The sequence below is a fragment of the Rosa rugosa genome, chromosome 1 (genome assembly GCF_958449725.1).
Source record: "Rosa rugosa chromosome 1, drRosRugo1.1, whole genome shotgun sequence".
NCBI lineage: Eukaryota > Viridiplantae > Streptophyta > Magnoliopsida > Rosales > Rosaceae > Rosa > Rosa rugosa.
The window spans coordinates 58,116,854-58,135,262 of NC_084820.1; the positions used below are offsets into that span (position 1 = coordinate 58,116,854).

At 37.9% G+C, this 18,409-nt stretch overlaps 4 protein-coding genes across 4 annotated transcripts; 1 reads left to right on the plus strand and 3 right to left on the minus strand.

Annotated features, from left to right (window-relative positions):
- The first annotated feature begins 1,664 nt into the window (after positions 1 to 1,664).
- On the plus strand, positions 1,665 to 4,036 carry LOC133725678 (taxadiene 5-alpha hydroxylase). The gene is made up of 3 exons (XM_062153029.1): positions 1,665 to 3,358; positions 3,454 to 3,644; positions 3,737 to 4,036. The coding sequence occupies exons 1-3, from the start codon at positions 2,392 to 2,394 to the stop codon at positions 4,031 to 4,033; spliced, it is 1,455 nt and encodes a 484-aa protein (XP_062009013.1). The 5' UTR covers positions 1,665 to 2,391; the 3' UTR covers positions 4,034 to 4,036.
- A 30-nt stretch (positions 4,037 to 4,066) lies between these two features.
- On the minus strand, positions 4,067 to 7,163 carry LOC133725679 (MDIS1-interacting receptor like kinase 2-like). The gene is made up of 2 exons (XM_062153030.1): positions 4,610 to 7,163; positions 4,067 to 4,489 (listed from the first exon to the last, which is right to left on the minus strand). Exon 1 carries the CDS (start codon positions 7,075 to 7,077, stop codon positions 5,896 to 5,898), a length of 1,182 nt encoding a protein of 393 aa, XP_062009014.1. The 5' UTR covers positions 7,078 to 7,163; the 3' UTR covers positions 4,067 to 4,489; positions 4,610 to 5,895.
- LOC133731519 (MDIS1-interacting receptor like kinase 2-like) lies at positions 4,188 to 4,829 on the minus strand. Its single transcript, XM_062158887.1, has 2 exons — positions 4,610 to 4,829; positions 4,188 to 4,489 (listed from the first exon to the last, which is right to left on the minus strand). The coding sequence occupies exons 1-2, from the start codon at positions 4,827 to 4,829 to the stop codon at positions 4,188 to 4,190; spliced, it is 522 nt and encodes a 173-aa protein (XP_062014871.1).
- Positions 4,848 to 5,777, minus strand: LOC133731530 (MDIS1-interacting receptor like kinase 2-like). Its single transcript, XM_062158897.1, has one exon. The coding sequence runs from the start codon at positions 5,775 to 5,777 to the stop codon at positions 4,848 to 4,850; it is 930 nt and encodes a 309-aa protein (XP_062014881.1).
- Positions 7,164 to 18,409: the final 11,246 nt, after the last annotated feature.

Here is an 18,409-nt window from a genome sequence, read left to right on the forward strand (position 1 = left end):
CCAAGATTCTTGATGTTCTTGTTTAGATAGGGAAAACCAAAACACACTGTAGTACTTGGTCTCACACTTTGCAACTTGCATCATGGGAATTCACCAATTTGGTGTCTATATGAATCTATGTCGCATGGAAACCATATCAAATACACCCTTTCTGCCTTTCAGTTCACCCATTCCCTGAAAACCATAGGGTATACCCCAAGGCTAGGAAAGTATGTTAAGCCAATGACTATTAGTACCGATGTTTACAATTGATATGAATTTATGAGCATATATATATAAAGCTGTCACGTACAAATAAATTAACTAGACCCCAACCCCTGATAGAAAGAGAGAGAGATGGGCCAAACAGTTTCTGATACATGAATTGGGTTTCTGTCTCAAACTTGAATGAGTTTGAAGAGAAGTAGGTGGAGACTGCACAAAAAATGTTGGGAAGAAGTAAAGAAAGACAGCAAAGATGGCTATTGTTTTAGAAAAGCTGTCCCTTCAATTCAAACCTGTCTTTGACTATATCTAATTCCAACCCAAGTTTATGGCTCTCTGCAAGAGACAGCTTGGCCATTGATATTTCCACAGTGCCATTCTGAGTTGTCACAGTTAAGGAATTAGGCCTAAAGAGTTGCAATTTTGCAGTGATGGATGGTGAAGCCTATCATATGCAGTAGATTAGTAGGCCTCTATTAACTAGCATTGCCATCCATGTGAGAGCTTTCATTTCCATTGAAATCAAATTTTGGTGGCAGTTGAAAGCATTAATCGATCAAATTTGATCTTTCAGGGAAGTTGCCAAAATTGTATATATAGTACTCCATAGCATTAAAACTGCACAGACGTGAGTCATTAGATTAGTCAGTAGTTTTTGTGTGTAATACATTTAAAAGTAATCTAACAACGTACTCACATCTCCCGATAGAAAAATAATAAGAGAAAAAAAAATTTCATCCTCAACTGAAGCTCTTTGTAGTTCTGTAGTATGACGAGTGCTAGAATTCTGCAACAGAGAGTCTGGCTAGCTGCAGATCATATAAATGCTACAATACATGTCCCTATAATTCCATCTTTTTTGTCATAGAGATGTGTAATTTTGCAGATAATTTTGTGTGCAAAAGTCCAAAAGGCTCAAACCCCCTTAAATAATCGTAGTTAATAATAACCTGCAACATTTACTGCTACTACTGATGATACCCCTCGAACAGAATGCTTGGCTTACATCTCTTTTCCAGAAAACAAATTACAAATGTATGCCTCTGCATTTTGCATAAACTAGGATACATTGAAATTGGGGAATGATATTCGATACCATCACACCATGCATATATATATATGGGTGCTTGCTTCTCTTAATTTATTTTTGGCGGTTGCATTTGTTAAATTTGTTTGCTGGAAAGATAATGTGGTCACTTATGGCATTCGGTCCACACTGATTTTACTTGCATAATTATTTTTTACCTTAGTTTTAGAAAGTTATCTATCAAACACTTTGTTTGAGTGTTTTTGCGCGCTCCTTACTCTTTCAACATCTCTTGTTCCTATCTAAACTCTTTCAAGCATTTTAACAAACAAATTACTCTCCACGACCTCAAAGTAAATAGTAAATCATATAAATATTTTGATAACAATGGAATGTCAAACATGCCTTGAATCTGTCATTTGTAATCACCTCATAAAGGGACTAATTGACTATCTTGGCAAACATCTAACACATCATCCTATCATATATGAACCTTATCTTCATGAATGATGAATGTTTCACATAGATCCACAAAATTTTCTTCCTAACATGGCTGTGGTAGAAACTCATATTCTTACCAATGAATCCTTATTGCTTTCATCATGTAGTAATAGTAGTATACAACCATACATACGCCGTAGTTCCAAGGTCCTATCTTATCAGATATCAATGTTGTTGAAATCAGCAATCATGCTAAGATTACGGAGATTTCCATCATGTGCTAATCTCCTCTATGAGATTATCAGCAGCCTTACCAGATTTTCTGGGATACTTTTAGTGATTATAAATTCAACAAGATTGATTGGTCGGCAGAGCATGAGATTCTGTACTAATCATGCAATCAATCTCCTCTGGTTCATTCTTTGGTTATGATCCTCAGCACCAGAGCACATGCAGGGTTTCTGCGGTCAATGTTTTGATAAAAATATGGAACTTAACGTTGAATCAAAGTATATAGGATGTCTTGGCGGTTGATTTGTAAATAATAGAGATTCTGGGACGGTCAGGAATTCATTATTAAATGGTTGACTTTTTGAAATATCATCAGGGTGTTTGACTATGAAGGTTTTGCCTTCTATAAAAGCAACAACAATTGCTCACCTGATACCTCATCAATCAAAACTACAAGTTCTAAATTCTTTTCTGTCAATATAGCATCAATGGCTACGGAAATGAGGTACACTCCACTCTGTTTGTTCTGTATATTAGCTGCAACATTAGTCCTCATCATCATTTACTTGAAGCACAAGAAACACTTTGGCACAAGCAAGAGAAAACTACCACCTGGGGAAATGGGGCTTCCCTGGATAGGACAAACAATGGAGTTCTACAGAGCTCAACAGAAAAACAGTTTGTTCGATGACTTTGTTCAGCCCCGGATTGCAAAACATGGCAAAATCTTCACAACACATCTAATGGGATCACCAACTGTGATTGTGAATGGAGCCAATGCTAACAGATTCCTGTTGTCCAATGAGTTCAAGCTGGTGATAAGTTCGTGGCCTTCAGCATCGGTTCAGCTTATGGGGAAGGACTCCATCATGGAAAAGCAAGGGGAGAGGCACCGCTGCCTTCGCGGGCTTATAGGCTCAAGCCTTGGCCAGGCAGGGCTTGAGACTTTAGTGCCTAAAATATGTAACTTAATGAAGTTGCACTTGGACACAAAATGGAAAGGCCAGGATGAGATCAGCCTGTATCATGCAACGAAAGTCTTGACTTTTTCAATAGTGTTTGAGTGCTTGTTGGGGATCAATGTGAAGGCAGATATGTTGGGAACATTTGAGAAGGTTTTGGAAGGAGTTTTTGCAGCACCAATTAATTTTCCGGGGTCCAGGTTTTGGCGAGCAAAGAAAGCGAGGAAGGAGATTGAGAAAATACTGGTTAAAGTAGTAAGAGAGAAGAAGAAGAAGCACATGGAAGAAAGCAAGAAAGAAGAAGAAGAGCAAGGAGGGATGTTGCTGTCTCGATTAGTGGCTGGGATGATTCGAGGAGAAATTACCGAAGAGGAGGTTGTTGATAATGTGGTCTTGCTGGTCTTCGCAGCTCATGATACTACTTCTTTTGCCATTGCCATGACATTCAAAATGTTGGCTCAGCATCCATATTGCCACAGTTTCCTACTTAAAGGTATATTGTATGCTCTTCAATTCAGTCCAAGGTCATCAGTTTCACTTATTAAGAACAGTAGTTAATATCATCGAGTTGCATTTCATTTATGTCAGAACATGCTGAGATAATGAGAAGCAAAAAACCTGGTGATCAAAATCTGACATTGGATGATACGAAGAACATGAAGTACACCTGGCAGGTTGCTCGCGAAAGCATGCGTCTCTTCCCTCCTATCTTCGGCTCTTTCAGGAAAGCCATTGCTGATATTGAATATGAAGGATTCACTATTCCACAAGGATGGAAGGTACATATGTTTTCTGCTATAGACATTACTATTTTAGTTAGATGCTTTACTCACAGTTTTGGGATTAAGTTTTGGTGGTTAATTTTGTGAAGGTGTTGTGGACAACATATGGAACACATTACAATTCAGAATATTTTGAAGATCCTTCGAGTTTCAATCCAAGCCGGTTTGAGGAGCATGTTCCACCATATGCCTTTCTGGCATTCGGAGGAGGGCCAAGAGTTTGTGCAGGGTACCAACTTGCTAAGCTGAACATCCTCATTTTCGTGCATTTCATTGTGACTCGTTATGACTGGTCTTTGCTATATCCTGATGAGCCTATATCCATGGATCCTCTTCCATTTCCTTCATATGGAATGCCTATTAAAATTACTCCAAAGTTGTTTTGAAGTTCACAACCAACTTTTCTTGCCACCCGAACATCAGTCAAAATTGTATATATTGCGGAGAAAACTTTACAGCATTGAAGAGTTGACACAGATTCACATTACAAGCAAGGACAAGTTTCTAATATTTAAGCACCGTCTAACAAAATTGTGTCATTCAAAACAACAACTCCTGGGAAACTTGATGCATGGTTGGTCGAGATTGTGGACTCGTTCGCAAGCATGCAAATGCAAGATTTGCAACTGCGATCACTTTCTCAGCAGCTTGATTGTTAGGAGGCAAGAGGCGTTGGTCCAAGACATCCTTCAGTTGTACACCTTGTGCTGTTGATGTTGATGAAAGTGACAAAAAGTAGGAGATGAGATCTCCAGGATGCTTTCCCATGATCACTTCCAATGCTACCACTCTAAAGCTATAAACATCACATTTCTCATTTGGTTCCACTGTGTATGCCAACTCTGTAAAAACAAAGATTCCATTCATTGAATTTGAAAATTACATTCATGCAATGAAACGTCTAGCTGTAGTGTATTGTTGTGTTATGATAATTAGACATAAAATAAGCAGGAAATAAGTACCTGGAGCACTATATCCAAATGTGCCTGCAAATGTTGTCCAATTAGAAGCATTAGGCTTCAAAAACCTAGCTGTACCAAAATCAGACACATAAGCTCTATACTCTAAATCCAGCAGGATGTTCTTGCTTGATATGTCTCGATGAACTATTGGAGGCGAGCAATCATGGTGCATATATGATAATGCATTTGCAACATCTTTGACAACATTCACCCTCTCCATCCATCCAAAATTACTTGCTTAGTTTTCATCAGTCAATATGTTTTCCAAGCTTCCTCCTTCTATGAACTCGTAAAGCAAAAGAGGGTGCCGCGGATGTGCACAGAAACCATAAAGCTTCAATATGTTGCGGTGACGGATTTCTGCAAGAGTACGAATCTCACTCTCAAAAGCCTTCAGAATTGCTTCTCCACCACTATCCTGCAGCGTGTGAAGTTTCTTTACTGCAACAATCCGACCTGTTTGCAGTTGAGCTTTATAAACACTTGCAGTCCCTCCTACTCCTACACAATGTTTGGAGTTGAATGACTCTGTAGCTTCAACGATGTCTTCATACACAAGTAATCCATCCAAGCTCCAAACTTCAAATTGGTTTTCATTTTGCGGCTCTCGGGTATGGCATATCATATACAGAAGTCCAACTACTACAAATACGAAAAAGACAATACCTAAAACAAGGACTATGATGAAAATAGTAGATTTGTTACTCTTTTTCCCACCCCTTGTTATAGATGGGCAAGCATTCAAACCGGTGGCATTACCACACAACCATTTGTTATTCCCCAAAGCTCCAACTGGAGCCTCTTGGAATGCTTTATTGTTGGGAAGAGGACCCTCCAATTGATTGTAAGATATGTCAACAACTGTCAAGCTCAACATGTTATCAAAAGAGGATGGGATTGAACCCAAGAGCTCATTGTGGGAGAGATTCAATGCTTCTAGCTTTTGCAACCCTCCAAGCTGTGCTGGTATTCTATTCATTAGCAAATTATGACTCAGATCAAGAATTTGTAGAGATTGTATGCTTCCCATCTCAAGAGGAATGCTCTCACGAAATCTATTTCTGCTCAAATTCAAGCTCAACAACTTTCTGCACCCGTCTAATTGCTCTGGAATCAATCCAGTCAAATTGTTTGCTCCTAAGTTAAGATATTGCAGATTGGACAACATTCCAATCTCTAATGGAACACTGCCCGAAAGTCTGTTGTCCGCAAGGCTGAGGTTGAACAAGGATGACAACTTTCCTAGTTCCTTTGGAATTGACCCAATGAGACCGTTTGAAGAGAGGTCAAGTACATGTACGTAGCTCAGATCCCTCAAGATGAGGAATTCTCCCTGAAATTCTGTTGCTACTGAGTCTTAAGCTTTGCAAGTTTTGGCACTTCCCCCAGTTCTCAGAAAGCTCTCCATACAGTCTGTTATAACTCAGATCAATGTAATTCAATTTCGGATAAATGCCAAGCTCTTCACTTATGTTTCCTGATAGTTGGTTTCTTTCAAGTCTCAACCTAGTTAAGCTAGTGCAGTTTCTCAAGCTTCTAGGTATGGGACCTGTCAACTGATTATTATGTGCTGTAAATATTTCAAGCAATCCACCACTGCATACATCTCCGGGAATAGAACCAGACAAGCTGTTGTTGCTCAACCACAAATTCTTCAAATATACAAGGTTGTTTATCTCTAGAGGAATGGTACCATTTAGTTTGTTATTTGCCAATCCTAGATCGGTAAGAAACTTGAGCTTTCCTACTTCATTTGGGATGGCTCCAGATAATTGATTATCCATCAAGTACAACACTTTCAACCTAGTCAGGTTTCCAATACTGGAAGGAATCGATCCTGACAAAGCGTTTTGATGAAGATCTAGAACAATTAAGTTGGACAGGTTTCCTATAGATGCTGGGATTGAACCAGTGATATTGTTGATTGATATGTCAATCACACTAAGTGAACTTAGCTTGTACATTTCTTGAGGAATTTGACCAGAAATTTGATTTTTCTGAAATGAAAAAGTGGATAAGTTGCCTAGCATTGCAAACTCATCAGGAATGGACCCATTAATGTTATTTTGAGAAAGATCAAGGATTTCAAGACTAGACAAGTTACCTAAACTTGGGGGAATGGTTCCAAAAAAGGCGTTATGGCTCAAGTTAAGGCTTATGAGATTTGGGAAAGTCGAGAAACTCAAAGTATGAAGTGTACCTCTCAAACCAGAACCAGTGAGGTTTATATGGTTGATGCTTCCACAGTTGTTGCAGGAAATCCCAACCCAATTGCAAGTGCTGCTGTTGTCTCCAACCCACGAGGACAAGAGAGACAGGCTTGACTTCCAATTCAAAAGAGCTTCTACTTCTGCTTCTGTTGATGCTGAAGATGAAGTTGCCAAGGAAGAAGAAACCACAATCAAAACTAAAAGTAGGAACTGTAAATCAGGACTACAATTTAGTGGTTTCTGTTTCTGGGTTGCCATGAAGTATGTTGAAAGAATGTCTTTGTTACCAGAAACCCATCTGGAAAAGGCAATAGGTTTTGTATGCAAGCAAAATTATGACCTGTGCACTGTACACTGAGCTAGAGGCCAAATGGGAATAGACCTTGTGTTTTACTATATGTAAAAGTTTGAACAGAGAGGTCCAAGTAGTCCAAGCCATTCAAATTAAATGACGGAGCAGCTTCTTCTCGTAGCCAAGTCAAATTTCAGCCGTCTGGGAATTGCATTCGTCATTGGTCCACCCTTGACTTTATGTCAAATTAGGAAGCCAAGTTGGACCCTTTTGTCTTTTAAAATCTTAAAGTTGGGATCGCTTGCACCATCCAAGTTATTATATATCAGTGTGTGGAAAGTGATGGTGTCGATCTTTTTCCCTGGGAAGTTTTTCATAAGAGTCAATAATCACTTGCATTGAAACTTGCACTTAAATCTTTCCACGCTCAACATGCACGAGTCAAGAACCTCCCATTTGGTCCCATATCTGCAAACAGCCTTTGAATTTAGAGCTTGGCCATCACTCCTGGTAGAGTTGTACGCAAAGCCATATGGTATGAAACTGAACTTGACCGTTGTTCAATTCTCGAGTACGAAAAAGTTATCTTTTAGCGAGGAACACATACTTTACGTAGGGCTGTCAATGGGTCGTGTCGAGTCAAAGTATATGTCGTGTCACAAGAGACAAACCCAAACCCAATCCATTTATTAATCGTGTCGAAAATTTAAACTCAAACTCAACCTATTTATTAAACGGGTTACCCGTGTTCAACCATCTTAACCCATTTAATAAATAGGTCGTGTCGTGTTGGACAAAATGACCCATTTAAGGGTTAACACTGCGACCCATTTAACTAAAAACATGCATAAATTGATTAAATTCACTAAAAATTTCATAAGACGAAAAATATAAATAATTATATATAATTCATAAATAATTAAATCCAATAATGATGAAGCAAAATATTTCAAATTGTCCAATCCTATGATCAAATACTCCTAACGTCCAAAATTTCAAGAAAAAGTATAGCATAATCCGGTTATACGGGTTCAATTCTTGTTGGCGGGTTGACCTGTGACCAACCCGTTTATTAAATGGGTCATGACGGGTTGACCCGCTGTCGACCCGCTTTTTAATCGTGCGGGTTCAACCCGCTTTATTTCGTGCGGGTTTCGAGTCGTGTTATCGGGTCGTGTCGAAATTGACAGCCCTAACTTTACCCCATATAATTTGGCGAGTTTGAGAAAACTTCCCACCAAAACTATAGTGATGAGTTAATTATTTCCTCACAAATTGTATCTTTTGGCCACCAGACGTTTTCTCATTTAACACTATCAATTAGCGAGGAACCAAAAGTTTCGTCGCCACTGAATTTGGCAGGTCTTACAAAATTTTCCGCCAAAACTATAGCGAGAAAATTCGTATTTTCTCACTAATTATAGCTTTGGCGATGAAAAGTTTTCTCGCTAAAGTCTCATGTTTCCTCGATAATGACAGAACAATTTATGAGACTGAATTACGACAAGCAACAACCATGATCAATTGAAATTTGTTTGCCATCAACCAACATATTTGCCATATGTCTATCTATGTTAGCAATTCTAACATCCAAAAGTGATATCTTATGCACCCCATGAGTCGAAAAACAGCTACAGCCAAACTCGATCATCTGAACTTCCTTTGTACTTCACATACTTTTGCAGTGAACCAACCTTCTCATTGGCTTGTGAAGCGTCACCAACAGACTTCTGAAAATACTTAACCATCAGTGTCAAAGGAATATCAGTAAACCCATGATCCAAGAGATAAGTTGCAATTTCCCATTGAGTCCCTCCTCCAACCTCCACCACTTTCTTCAGATCATCCGGTAGCACACTCTTTCCCCTAGGGTTATTTATTACCTGTAGGTGGTAGGTTTCATCCATAAAACTTAAAAAGTTCAATATCTAATGATTTGATGTAGTTAAGAGTGTCCGAGGAATAAGGTTGTTGAGCTTGAGGCTAGTAAAGTCAATCAAATGTGCAATCAAACTTCTTACCTACACCACCCATTCCAACATGTTTTCTCAGCTATAATTACAATCAGAGGAGATGGGAGTCCATCGATCATCTGATTCGGCACCATCTCTACTGCCTCTCTTATTCTCTAGATATGCTTCGGCCAAAAAAAAAAAAACTAATTCAACTTCTTTGGGACAAAAATAAAGGTACTACCAATGTTGTAACGATAATGAAAAGATAATCATCCTTGAAAGTGACTCTTGATTGACCTACGAAGGAACTATAAGTAAGTTGTTGTTATATCTTCTTTTCTCAATCTTGCATACTTTATATTTTCAGAAACAGATGTGCAAAAAAAATATGAACGGATAACTTTAAAATAGCCATAATGATTGGAAGTGCAGGTGGATGTGGAAAGATTTGGAAACGCATGCAAGAATATTGTAGTTCGCAAAGAGTTGAGCCACAAACGATTTCTTCCATCCAAATTTGGTAGCGAGATACTTATGAGCGTTGATGATGTTGTGTCATCTGAATGTTTTGTTGTCGGATTGAAAATGATGTAAGTCATCATCTGTTCTATAATATCATATAGTATACTAATTCAACTTTTAATTTTAATGCATAAGCCAACCGTATATCATCTTATAGACATATATGATGAAAAATTAAAAGAGCGTGTAAAAGATTCAAAGAACGTTTCTGATACTTTTTCTGCACTATGATCTGGGAGTAGAATTGCTCTCAATGCATGGAATGAAAAATTGGAGGGATGTAGCCCTCACCTAGATGAAACCTTTGAAGCTGTCTCGTTCGAACTACTTAAAACAGCATTGCACAATTCTGATATTGGTGTAATATTACGGGGTAATGTATGTCCCCCCTAAAAGTCGTGTATTTATGTTTATATAGCCATGAAATAACTTATTAATTGTCTATTTCTATGTTAACAATGGAATTGAGATAGAGTCCAACAAAATTGTTGTTGAACTTTATCGACAATTCTATGATCGCTTTAGAAGGTTGGAGAATATCATTTTTTATATTTTACATTTTGAGTATTAAGAAAAATGATCGATTCGATCGGTATACTTTTCTTCTTTCTATATATGTTAATACAATTTTAAGTTAGAATAGACATTATCCTATATATATTATTATCATGATTTTTGCAGGCAATCAGGAACAATAGAGGAAATTGGTCATCTATTGACAGAACTTTGCGGCCGTTCTTATATGTACCGTGTATTATTCAAGGACGATGTCGCTTCCATGCATCTAGGAGCAAATCGTATTCCTAAGTCGAAATGGCCCAAGTTTACTGATTCACCAACAATGTTAAGGTTCATTACAGTTGCAAGCAAGAAAGTGTTTGTTGCAAGACAATCAGAAAAACTTTTGAAAACTCACTGAAACTTGCAAATCCATAGAGTACGTTCTTAGCCTTTTCAGTTGTTAATGTTCATGATTCAAAGTGTCTTCAATCATGACAAAAGCATTCAATTTCTTTTATCTTTATACACAAACAGTAGCAAACTCTATACACATAGACAACAGAAGGCATAGTTGGTACGATGATCTGAAATTTGAATATGCATGGGCAGTATGTTTTCGGTTGTCAGTGAGTTTGTTTTTCAATGTGATGTTTGTGAACTGGCTAAGAGCCATCGTATTTCATATTCTCCAAGTATTAATAAAAGTCTCATTCTATTTATGAAAATTCACTCTGATGTTTGGGGTCTGCCAAGGTTCCTTCTTTTTCTGGAACTCGTTATTATGTGACTTTTATTGATGATTGTACTCGGATGACATAAGGTTTCATTGTTAAAGAACAAGAGTGATATCACTTGATGTTTATAGTTAATTATTCTCATCAATTTTATATTCGCCGATTAACATATATCATAAAAAAATTGGTCAATGTCTTGATCTATTGTCAATCAATTGAAATTCCATTGTTCACGTTTTCTTTGAACCGTAATATCATTTCGATGAGAATAATTAATAAGACAAAATCCAATATTTCATAGCAACATTGTTCAAGATTTTGGGGGTAGACCACAACCACAATATTTGGGTTTAGGATTTCATAAATCATTTTTATTGCTATTAGAGTTCCAAAGATCACAATTGAAAAAGAAAAAAAATCACACATTCAACAACTACAATGAACTTGTGATGCTCTCTAGATGCTTATTGTAATCAAGGGTTTAGGCTCAATGTCCCCCCCTTGTATTCGACAGTTTCATTAATCAAGGCTTGAGGGCAGCTGCACCAGCCCTTTATTCAAAAAAAAAAAAAAAAAAATCCTTTTGTATATATAATTTTTTTGAGACTCATTTAGGCTCAAGCCTAGTCCGCCTAGCCCAAAGCCGGCTTTGAGTGTGCACTCATCGACAATGTTTAAAAGAGTTAGCGGACTGGGCTTCTCGGAGCTCTTTTCAAAAGAATTCGACAAACCCAGGCCCATCCTTATGTCTATTTTCAGACATGAAAAAACAATTAAAGGTCCATTAATAAAATGTCTCACGTCCGCGCCTTCCTTTTCTTCTTCCCTCATAAAAGACCCTACCTTTTTTCTCTGCACTATCAAAGCTCTTAGTCATTTTCTTTCTGGGCGAAGAAAGAAAGTAACAAAGCAGTCATTGAAATTGTAAAACTTTAGGGTTTTCAAGCTTGTAAATGAAAGCCAAATGTTTTGGTTTTTTGATCTGAAACTATGTGATGCGTTGTGGAATTCGGGGGTTCCGACTTGAAAGAAAATGTTGAAATTGATGGTGAAATGTTGAAATTATTGGTGAAACTAAGGTTGAAATTGTTGCAATAAATCTAAAGGAAAAACAGTGATTCGGAGCCCATATGGAGCTCACCGAGTCACATTCTTCCATTAATCTGAAAAATGTGGGTTTAAAAGTGGCCGATGATGATGACCTCCGAAACTCTCACATCTTGGAGAGATTCGAGTTGAATGGATCAAGCTTCATTGCTCACAGAGACATTGAAGAGCTCTTGCCTCAGGTGAAACTCCAGGCATCTTCGCCGGAAGCCTCCGGTAGAGCGGAGCTGCGGTGGAGTGCGCAACGGCACTGCTAGGCACTGACGCTGCAAGGTGCGAACTTTTGCTCAACAAAGCGACTACGTTTTGCATTGAATATTCATCGATGGTCCTTCCTCTTTTTGTTTTTTCTACTTACATTTACTCTACTCTTTGATTAATAGTAACTTTCCTTTTCATCCAAACGCAACACTATAGTATACTAATTCAACTTATAATATTTAATGTATAAGTCAACCGTATATCATCTTATAGACATATATGATGAAAAATTAAAAGAGCATGTAAAGGACTTGAAGAAGGTTTCAGATACTTTTGCTGCACTAGGATCTAGGAGTAGAATTGCTCTCAGTGCATGGAATAAAAATTAGAGGGATGAAGCATTTGAAACAGTCTCGTTCGAACTACTTAAAGCAGCATTGTACAGTTGTGATATTGGTGGAATATTACGGGGTAATATCCCCCGCGCGCAAAGGTCTTGTATTTATGTTAATATAGCCATAAAGTAACTTATTAATTGTCTATTTCTATGTTAACAATGATACCGTTATACTCAACTGGAATAGAGATAGAGTCCAACAAACTGTTATTGAACTTTATCTACAATTCTATGATCGCTTTAGAATGTTGGAGAATAAATCATTTTTTCTATTTTACATTCCGAGTACTAAGAAAAATGTTCTGCATCAATGGCTTCGATATACTTTTCTTCTTTCTATATATGTTAATAGAATTTTCAGTTAGAACAGACATCATCCTATATATATATGCAAAAATTATAATATATATATATATATATATATATATATATATATATATATATATATAATTTTTGCAGGCAATTAGGAACAATAGCCGAAATTAGTCATCCATTAACATTACTTTGCAGCCGTTCTTTTTTTTTTTTTTATGAAAGGGGGCTGGTGTGGCTGCCCTCAAGCCTTGATTAATGAAATTGCAGCCGTTCTTATATGCACTGCGTTTTATTCAAGGACGATGTAGCTTTCACACATCTAGGAGCAAATCGTACTCCCAAGTCGAAATGGCCCAAGTTTACTGATTCACCAACAACGTTAACGTTCATTACAATTGCAAGCAAGAAAGTGTTTGTTGCAAGACAATCAGAAATTTTTTTGAAAACTCACTGAAACTTGCCAATCCATAGAGTACATTCTTAGCCTTTTCGTTGTTGATGTTCGTGATTCAAATTGTCTTCAGTCAAGACAAAGCGTGCAATTTCATTTCTCTTCATAAACAAACATTAGCAACTCTATATACACAGAGACAGTTGAAGGCAGAGTTGGTATGATGATCTGAAATTTTAATATGCATAGGCAGGAGAATGGTGATTATGGAAAAGATGATGATGAGAGACAATGGTAGATTATTTTGTGGATTTCTGGTTATACATTTATGCTCTTAGAGAGTGTTTGGGTGAGGGAGTTCAAGGTGCCAAGGAATTATAAAGTGATGGAAGTTTAAGATGATGGGAGTTTGAATCAAGAGGTTTAAGTTGTTTGGGTAATTTATTGATTGGTGGGATTTAAGAGAAATTTTATACATCCCTCTAACTACTTAATACACATCCCAACTATTTCACATTTTAAATCAGATTTCATAGATAGGTTAAATGACTAAAATAGACATTTATTTATTAGAAGAAGAAAAAAAATTTGAACGTGCATTTGGTCTCTTCTTCTAAATCTTAAACGCTACAAAACATCTTTTCTTCTCTACACTTCTCCTCAATTTTAACCATTGACATGAATTCTCAAGATGTTGATCAACAACCTTCAATTGAGGTATGTGTTATTCATGTTGTTTCTGATCATTCTCATGTTGTTGCATTGTAGTTAGAACATTGGGATATAAATGAATTTTATAAACATAATATACAGACGTTTAGAGAAGTTGTTCATAATAAAATAGAAGACTTCTTAGTTCAATGCTCATTTTTTGTCTTAATTATCATTGGTTAGTCCATTTTTTAATTCAATACATATAAATGTACAGAATGAGTTTTTTTTTTAACCAAATCATTCATTCATCTCAAGCCAGAATGGCACGGATACATACCTTCCCTTGCCAACTCTAGGACAAGTTTAGGACGTGGTATGCTAGCAACACCCATTAGACAACCAGTACTCACTTATTCAGCGAGCCTATGAACTATGAACATACATAGTAAATAGGCACAAAAAACAAAAACAAAAGTGCATGGGTCCCTAAAAAAATAGGGTATAACTTAGAAAGAAAAATCTATCCAATTTGGAGTCCAAACAGACCCAATAGTAGCCCTAGGACCAACACTTAGCCCAAAAGATAGACAAAGTGAAGGTCCGGGCCTATAAACCGCAGCCCTACAGGATATGCAGCCAAGGCCCAACAGTGAAGCCCAGCCCATCATCTCTCCACAGCGCAGAGCCTTCGAGCCTCACGACGCCATCGCCGCCCGATGCTAGCACCGCTCGACGCGAGAGCCTCCCGACTTCCTCGCCGTCCGATGCCATCGCCGCCTGACACCATCACTTCCGATCTCGCGCCCAACCCAGAAAGCGAGGTACAATCTACTCCATAATTCGACCACTCGAAACCTAGCACAGGCCGCACAACGCCGTCGTCTGGAGCGAAACCTAGCCGACGCCAGTCAGGAGCGAAAAACCAGCCGCCTCCTCGTCATGAACCTCCAGCCCCGAGCTGCCTCGATCCGAATAGGTACAGCTACCACCATCAAAACCTTAAGCAAAGACCCCATAGGGCTAGACCATGTGTCGCCCGTCCGGCAGCATCCCACAACTTCAGGGAGACGCCGGAGAGCCACCGGACGAGGCTGGAGATGCCTTCGCCGCCGCAAAGCTTTAGGGTTCTCAGAGAGAGTTAGTGAGTTAGTCGACGTGGTTGATATTATGTGACATCCACAAATTAATGATCTATAGAATGAGTTCTTTGATAAAGGTGACGGTTAACATATTAGGCAAAGTGATCATCTTCTTAAATACCATTATGGTTTGTTAATATTTGGATTTTAGTTCCTAAATTACAACCATTAGAGTTATGCCACGTATATTCGCACGAAAAGAAAAGAAAAAGGAAAAAAAGATGCGACGAGCATATAAAACAGCCGAGACCCTAATTTACACACAATTTACGGCCATCTCTGCAATTCTGTTTTACTCTTTCATCCAGACCTAGACGACGCCAATGTCACTTGTCGAATCAGAATTCTCCAAGGATCCGAACCCGAACCCGAACCAGAACCAGGTTCCGGAGGAGGAGGACGACAAGATCCAGACTTATGGTATGCTTTTGAATTTTCCTGTTGGTAAACAGTCTCAACTTGAAGTAGGGGAAGAAGAGGAAGAGGATGAAGATAAAGAAGAAGAAGAATATGAGATGTGTAATGTTTGTTTGAAGGACAAGGAACACTGGACGGATGAATGCCCGTACTTGATTCGTATCCCAAACCCAACGGAAGTAACTCTTGGCAAAGGTTATTATATGGTTTGTGCGCACTGTAATGTGAGGGGTGGCCACTCTGATATAGTTGGTACACAATGTAATGTGTGGGGTGGCCACCCTGATAGGAGGTGGAAAGGACGTGCTATTGTCAAGGTCTGTGGTATTTGTGAGGGCGTACGCCACTGGTCTGCAGAGTGCCCAAATAAGCACTTATTACAAAAGCGAAAGAGTCTGTTGGAGTGTGCTACTGAATATCGGTCTTGGTTGGCTACCAAAAAATGTCAAGCTGATTGATTTGATGAATCATAACTTCTAGCACAAACATATGCACTGATTTTAGAGAATCAGTATTAATATATGTGTGTCGGCTAATCATCATTTGGAAGACAAACTTATGCAGCGTTTTTATCTATGAAGTAAAATCAGTATTAATATATGTATGTTGGCTAATCATCACTTGCTGCAGGAACTTATATAAGGATTCTATTTATAAATTAGTAATCTCTCATTCACAGCACTTTGGTGATACTGATTATTTGTGGTTCATGAATAATACTGATTTATTCGAGAGGTTAGCTGATTCTGTATTGGAGATTTGAAGATGGTGATTCCCCAATAAAATCCCATCAAATTATTCTATTTCTCCTATTCCCCAATAAAATCCCCTCAAATTAGGGTAAGAGGCCTAATATATAATTCATAGATAGTGTCTGGGAGGAATTAGCGTACCAACACTTATTCCATCAATCAATTCACTTTTTGGCCAATAAATTCATATTCCATTGGTTCGTTTATGATTATGCATAGCCGACCACATCTAACTATTAATTTGTTGATGACGTGATAGATCTATTGCACATGTTTATGTAACAAAAATTTGTTTGTGTTGGTTACCTTGTTTGATTTGAAAATATTTTCTCAGAAATATCAAGGTTAAAGTTTTGTAATCAACTACAAGTCTTGGCAATCTTTCTTATTTTTTGGTATACATGTACCGTCTTTAAAAGTTGAAACTCAATTTCTGCTGAAGATCCCTTGTTCTGTTCTGTTTTGTTTGGTACCAAGCTATGAATTGTATAGTTTGTAGAAAGTTGGTATACTGTAACTTGAACTACTTTTCTGTTTGCGGTACTTGAATGATACAAGAAAAAGTAAAAGGACCTTTTCATTGCTAGTATGTTATTACTTGCCGGCAGACCTATTATATTTGGAATTTAAGTTTGCTGCCACACAATTTGTTGGTTTCTTATGCTTTTTTCTTTTGGTAAACTGCCAAACAGGAAAGCACAAGGTTGCTGAAGACTCTCTATCTCAACTTGAAGAAGATGAAGATGAAGATGAAGAAGGAGAAGGAGAAGAAGAAGCAGAAGAAGAATTTGAGATGTGTGATGTTTGTTTGAAGGACAAGGAACACTGGACAGATGAATGCCCGTACTTGGTTCGTATCCCAAACCCAATGGAAGTAACTCTTGGCAAAGGCTATGAGTTAGTTTGTGCGCACTGTAATGTGAAGGGTGGCCACTCTGATATAGTCGGTACACAATGTAATTGGTGGGGTGGCAACCCTAATAGGAGGTGGGAAGGACGTGCTATTATCAAGGTTTGTGGTATTTGTGAGGGCGTACTCCACTGGTCTGCAGAGTGCCCAAAGAAGGACTTATTACCAAAGCCAAAGAGTCTGTTGGAGTGTGCTGCTGAGTATCGCTCTTGGTTGGCTACCAAAAAATGTCAAGCTGCTTGATAACCTTGATTTGTTGAATCATAACTTCTAGCACAATATATGCACCGAGTTTTTCTCTAAAATCAGTATTTGTTGATTTAAGGTACATCTCACCCACCTGAGTACGTAGTTTGGATGCTAATTCTTGAGTGGATTATTGCTGAAGGATCCTTATGAAGGGCATGAAATATATACTGAAACAAGCTGTTCATCTGATTTGAGTAGACTTTGCTCGATAAGAGGGTTTCTTACAGAGGTTCTAAGTATCCAGTTTGATATATCAAGGCTAGGGATTTACTGAAATGGCTATTTGGATCATGTAAACAAGGGCGATCATGTTGAGACTACTACTGTGCTTCACCTATGCAACTACTGTGAGAACCCTACAGGCTACAGTTTTTCATTAACTTTCATGTGTCATCTGTATTACGGATCTGTTTGCAACAAATAACCTCACTGTTTGCTATTCTTACGTACCATCCCTTCCTAGCATTATGATCCAATCTTAGTAGAAATGGAGGCCTTATATTGAGAATATTGTATCCGGAAGATCCTTTTAATCGAACAGTTGGACAAACAAGTTCATCCTTTTTTTTAAAGTTATCTATTCCTATATATCTAAGCTTTCTTGGTCAATTAGATGGTCAAGCAAGAATACCCAAGGTCATTCTTGCAAATTATTGCTTCAGATCTTAGTATGGGTCCTTCCTGAGAGATGTCTTCCTTTAGTTTCAGTGACTTGATGATGTTTGAGACTGCATGTGTATGTTGTTTGCTCGTGAAGGTATCTCCTGGCCATTGGTACCAAATTACCAATATATGTTGATGAGTCATTACATAAGTGTGGATGCTGCAGAGTCTCTTTTCTTGAATCCCAAATTCCCAACACAGCTGGTTTCCCTCTCCATTCACAAATCATGATGTTAAAGGAAGCAGTTACTGGAAATCTAATGACTAGTGTATATCTTCTTCTTCTTCTTTTTTATTTATTTATTTTATTAAATTTTTTTTTTTTTGAATTTTTGACATTATATGATTAAATTACTGGAATCCGAAGCTGTCCTTGTCTTGAATAAAACTT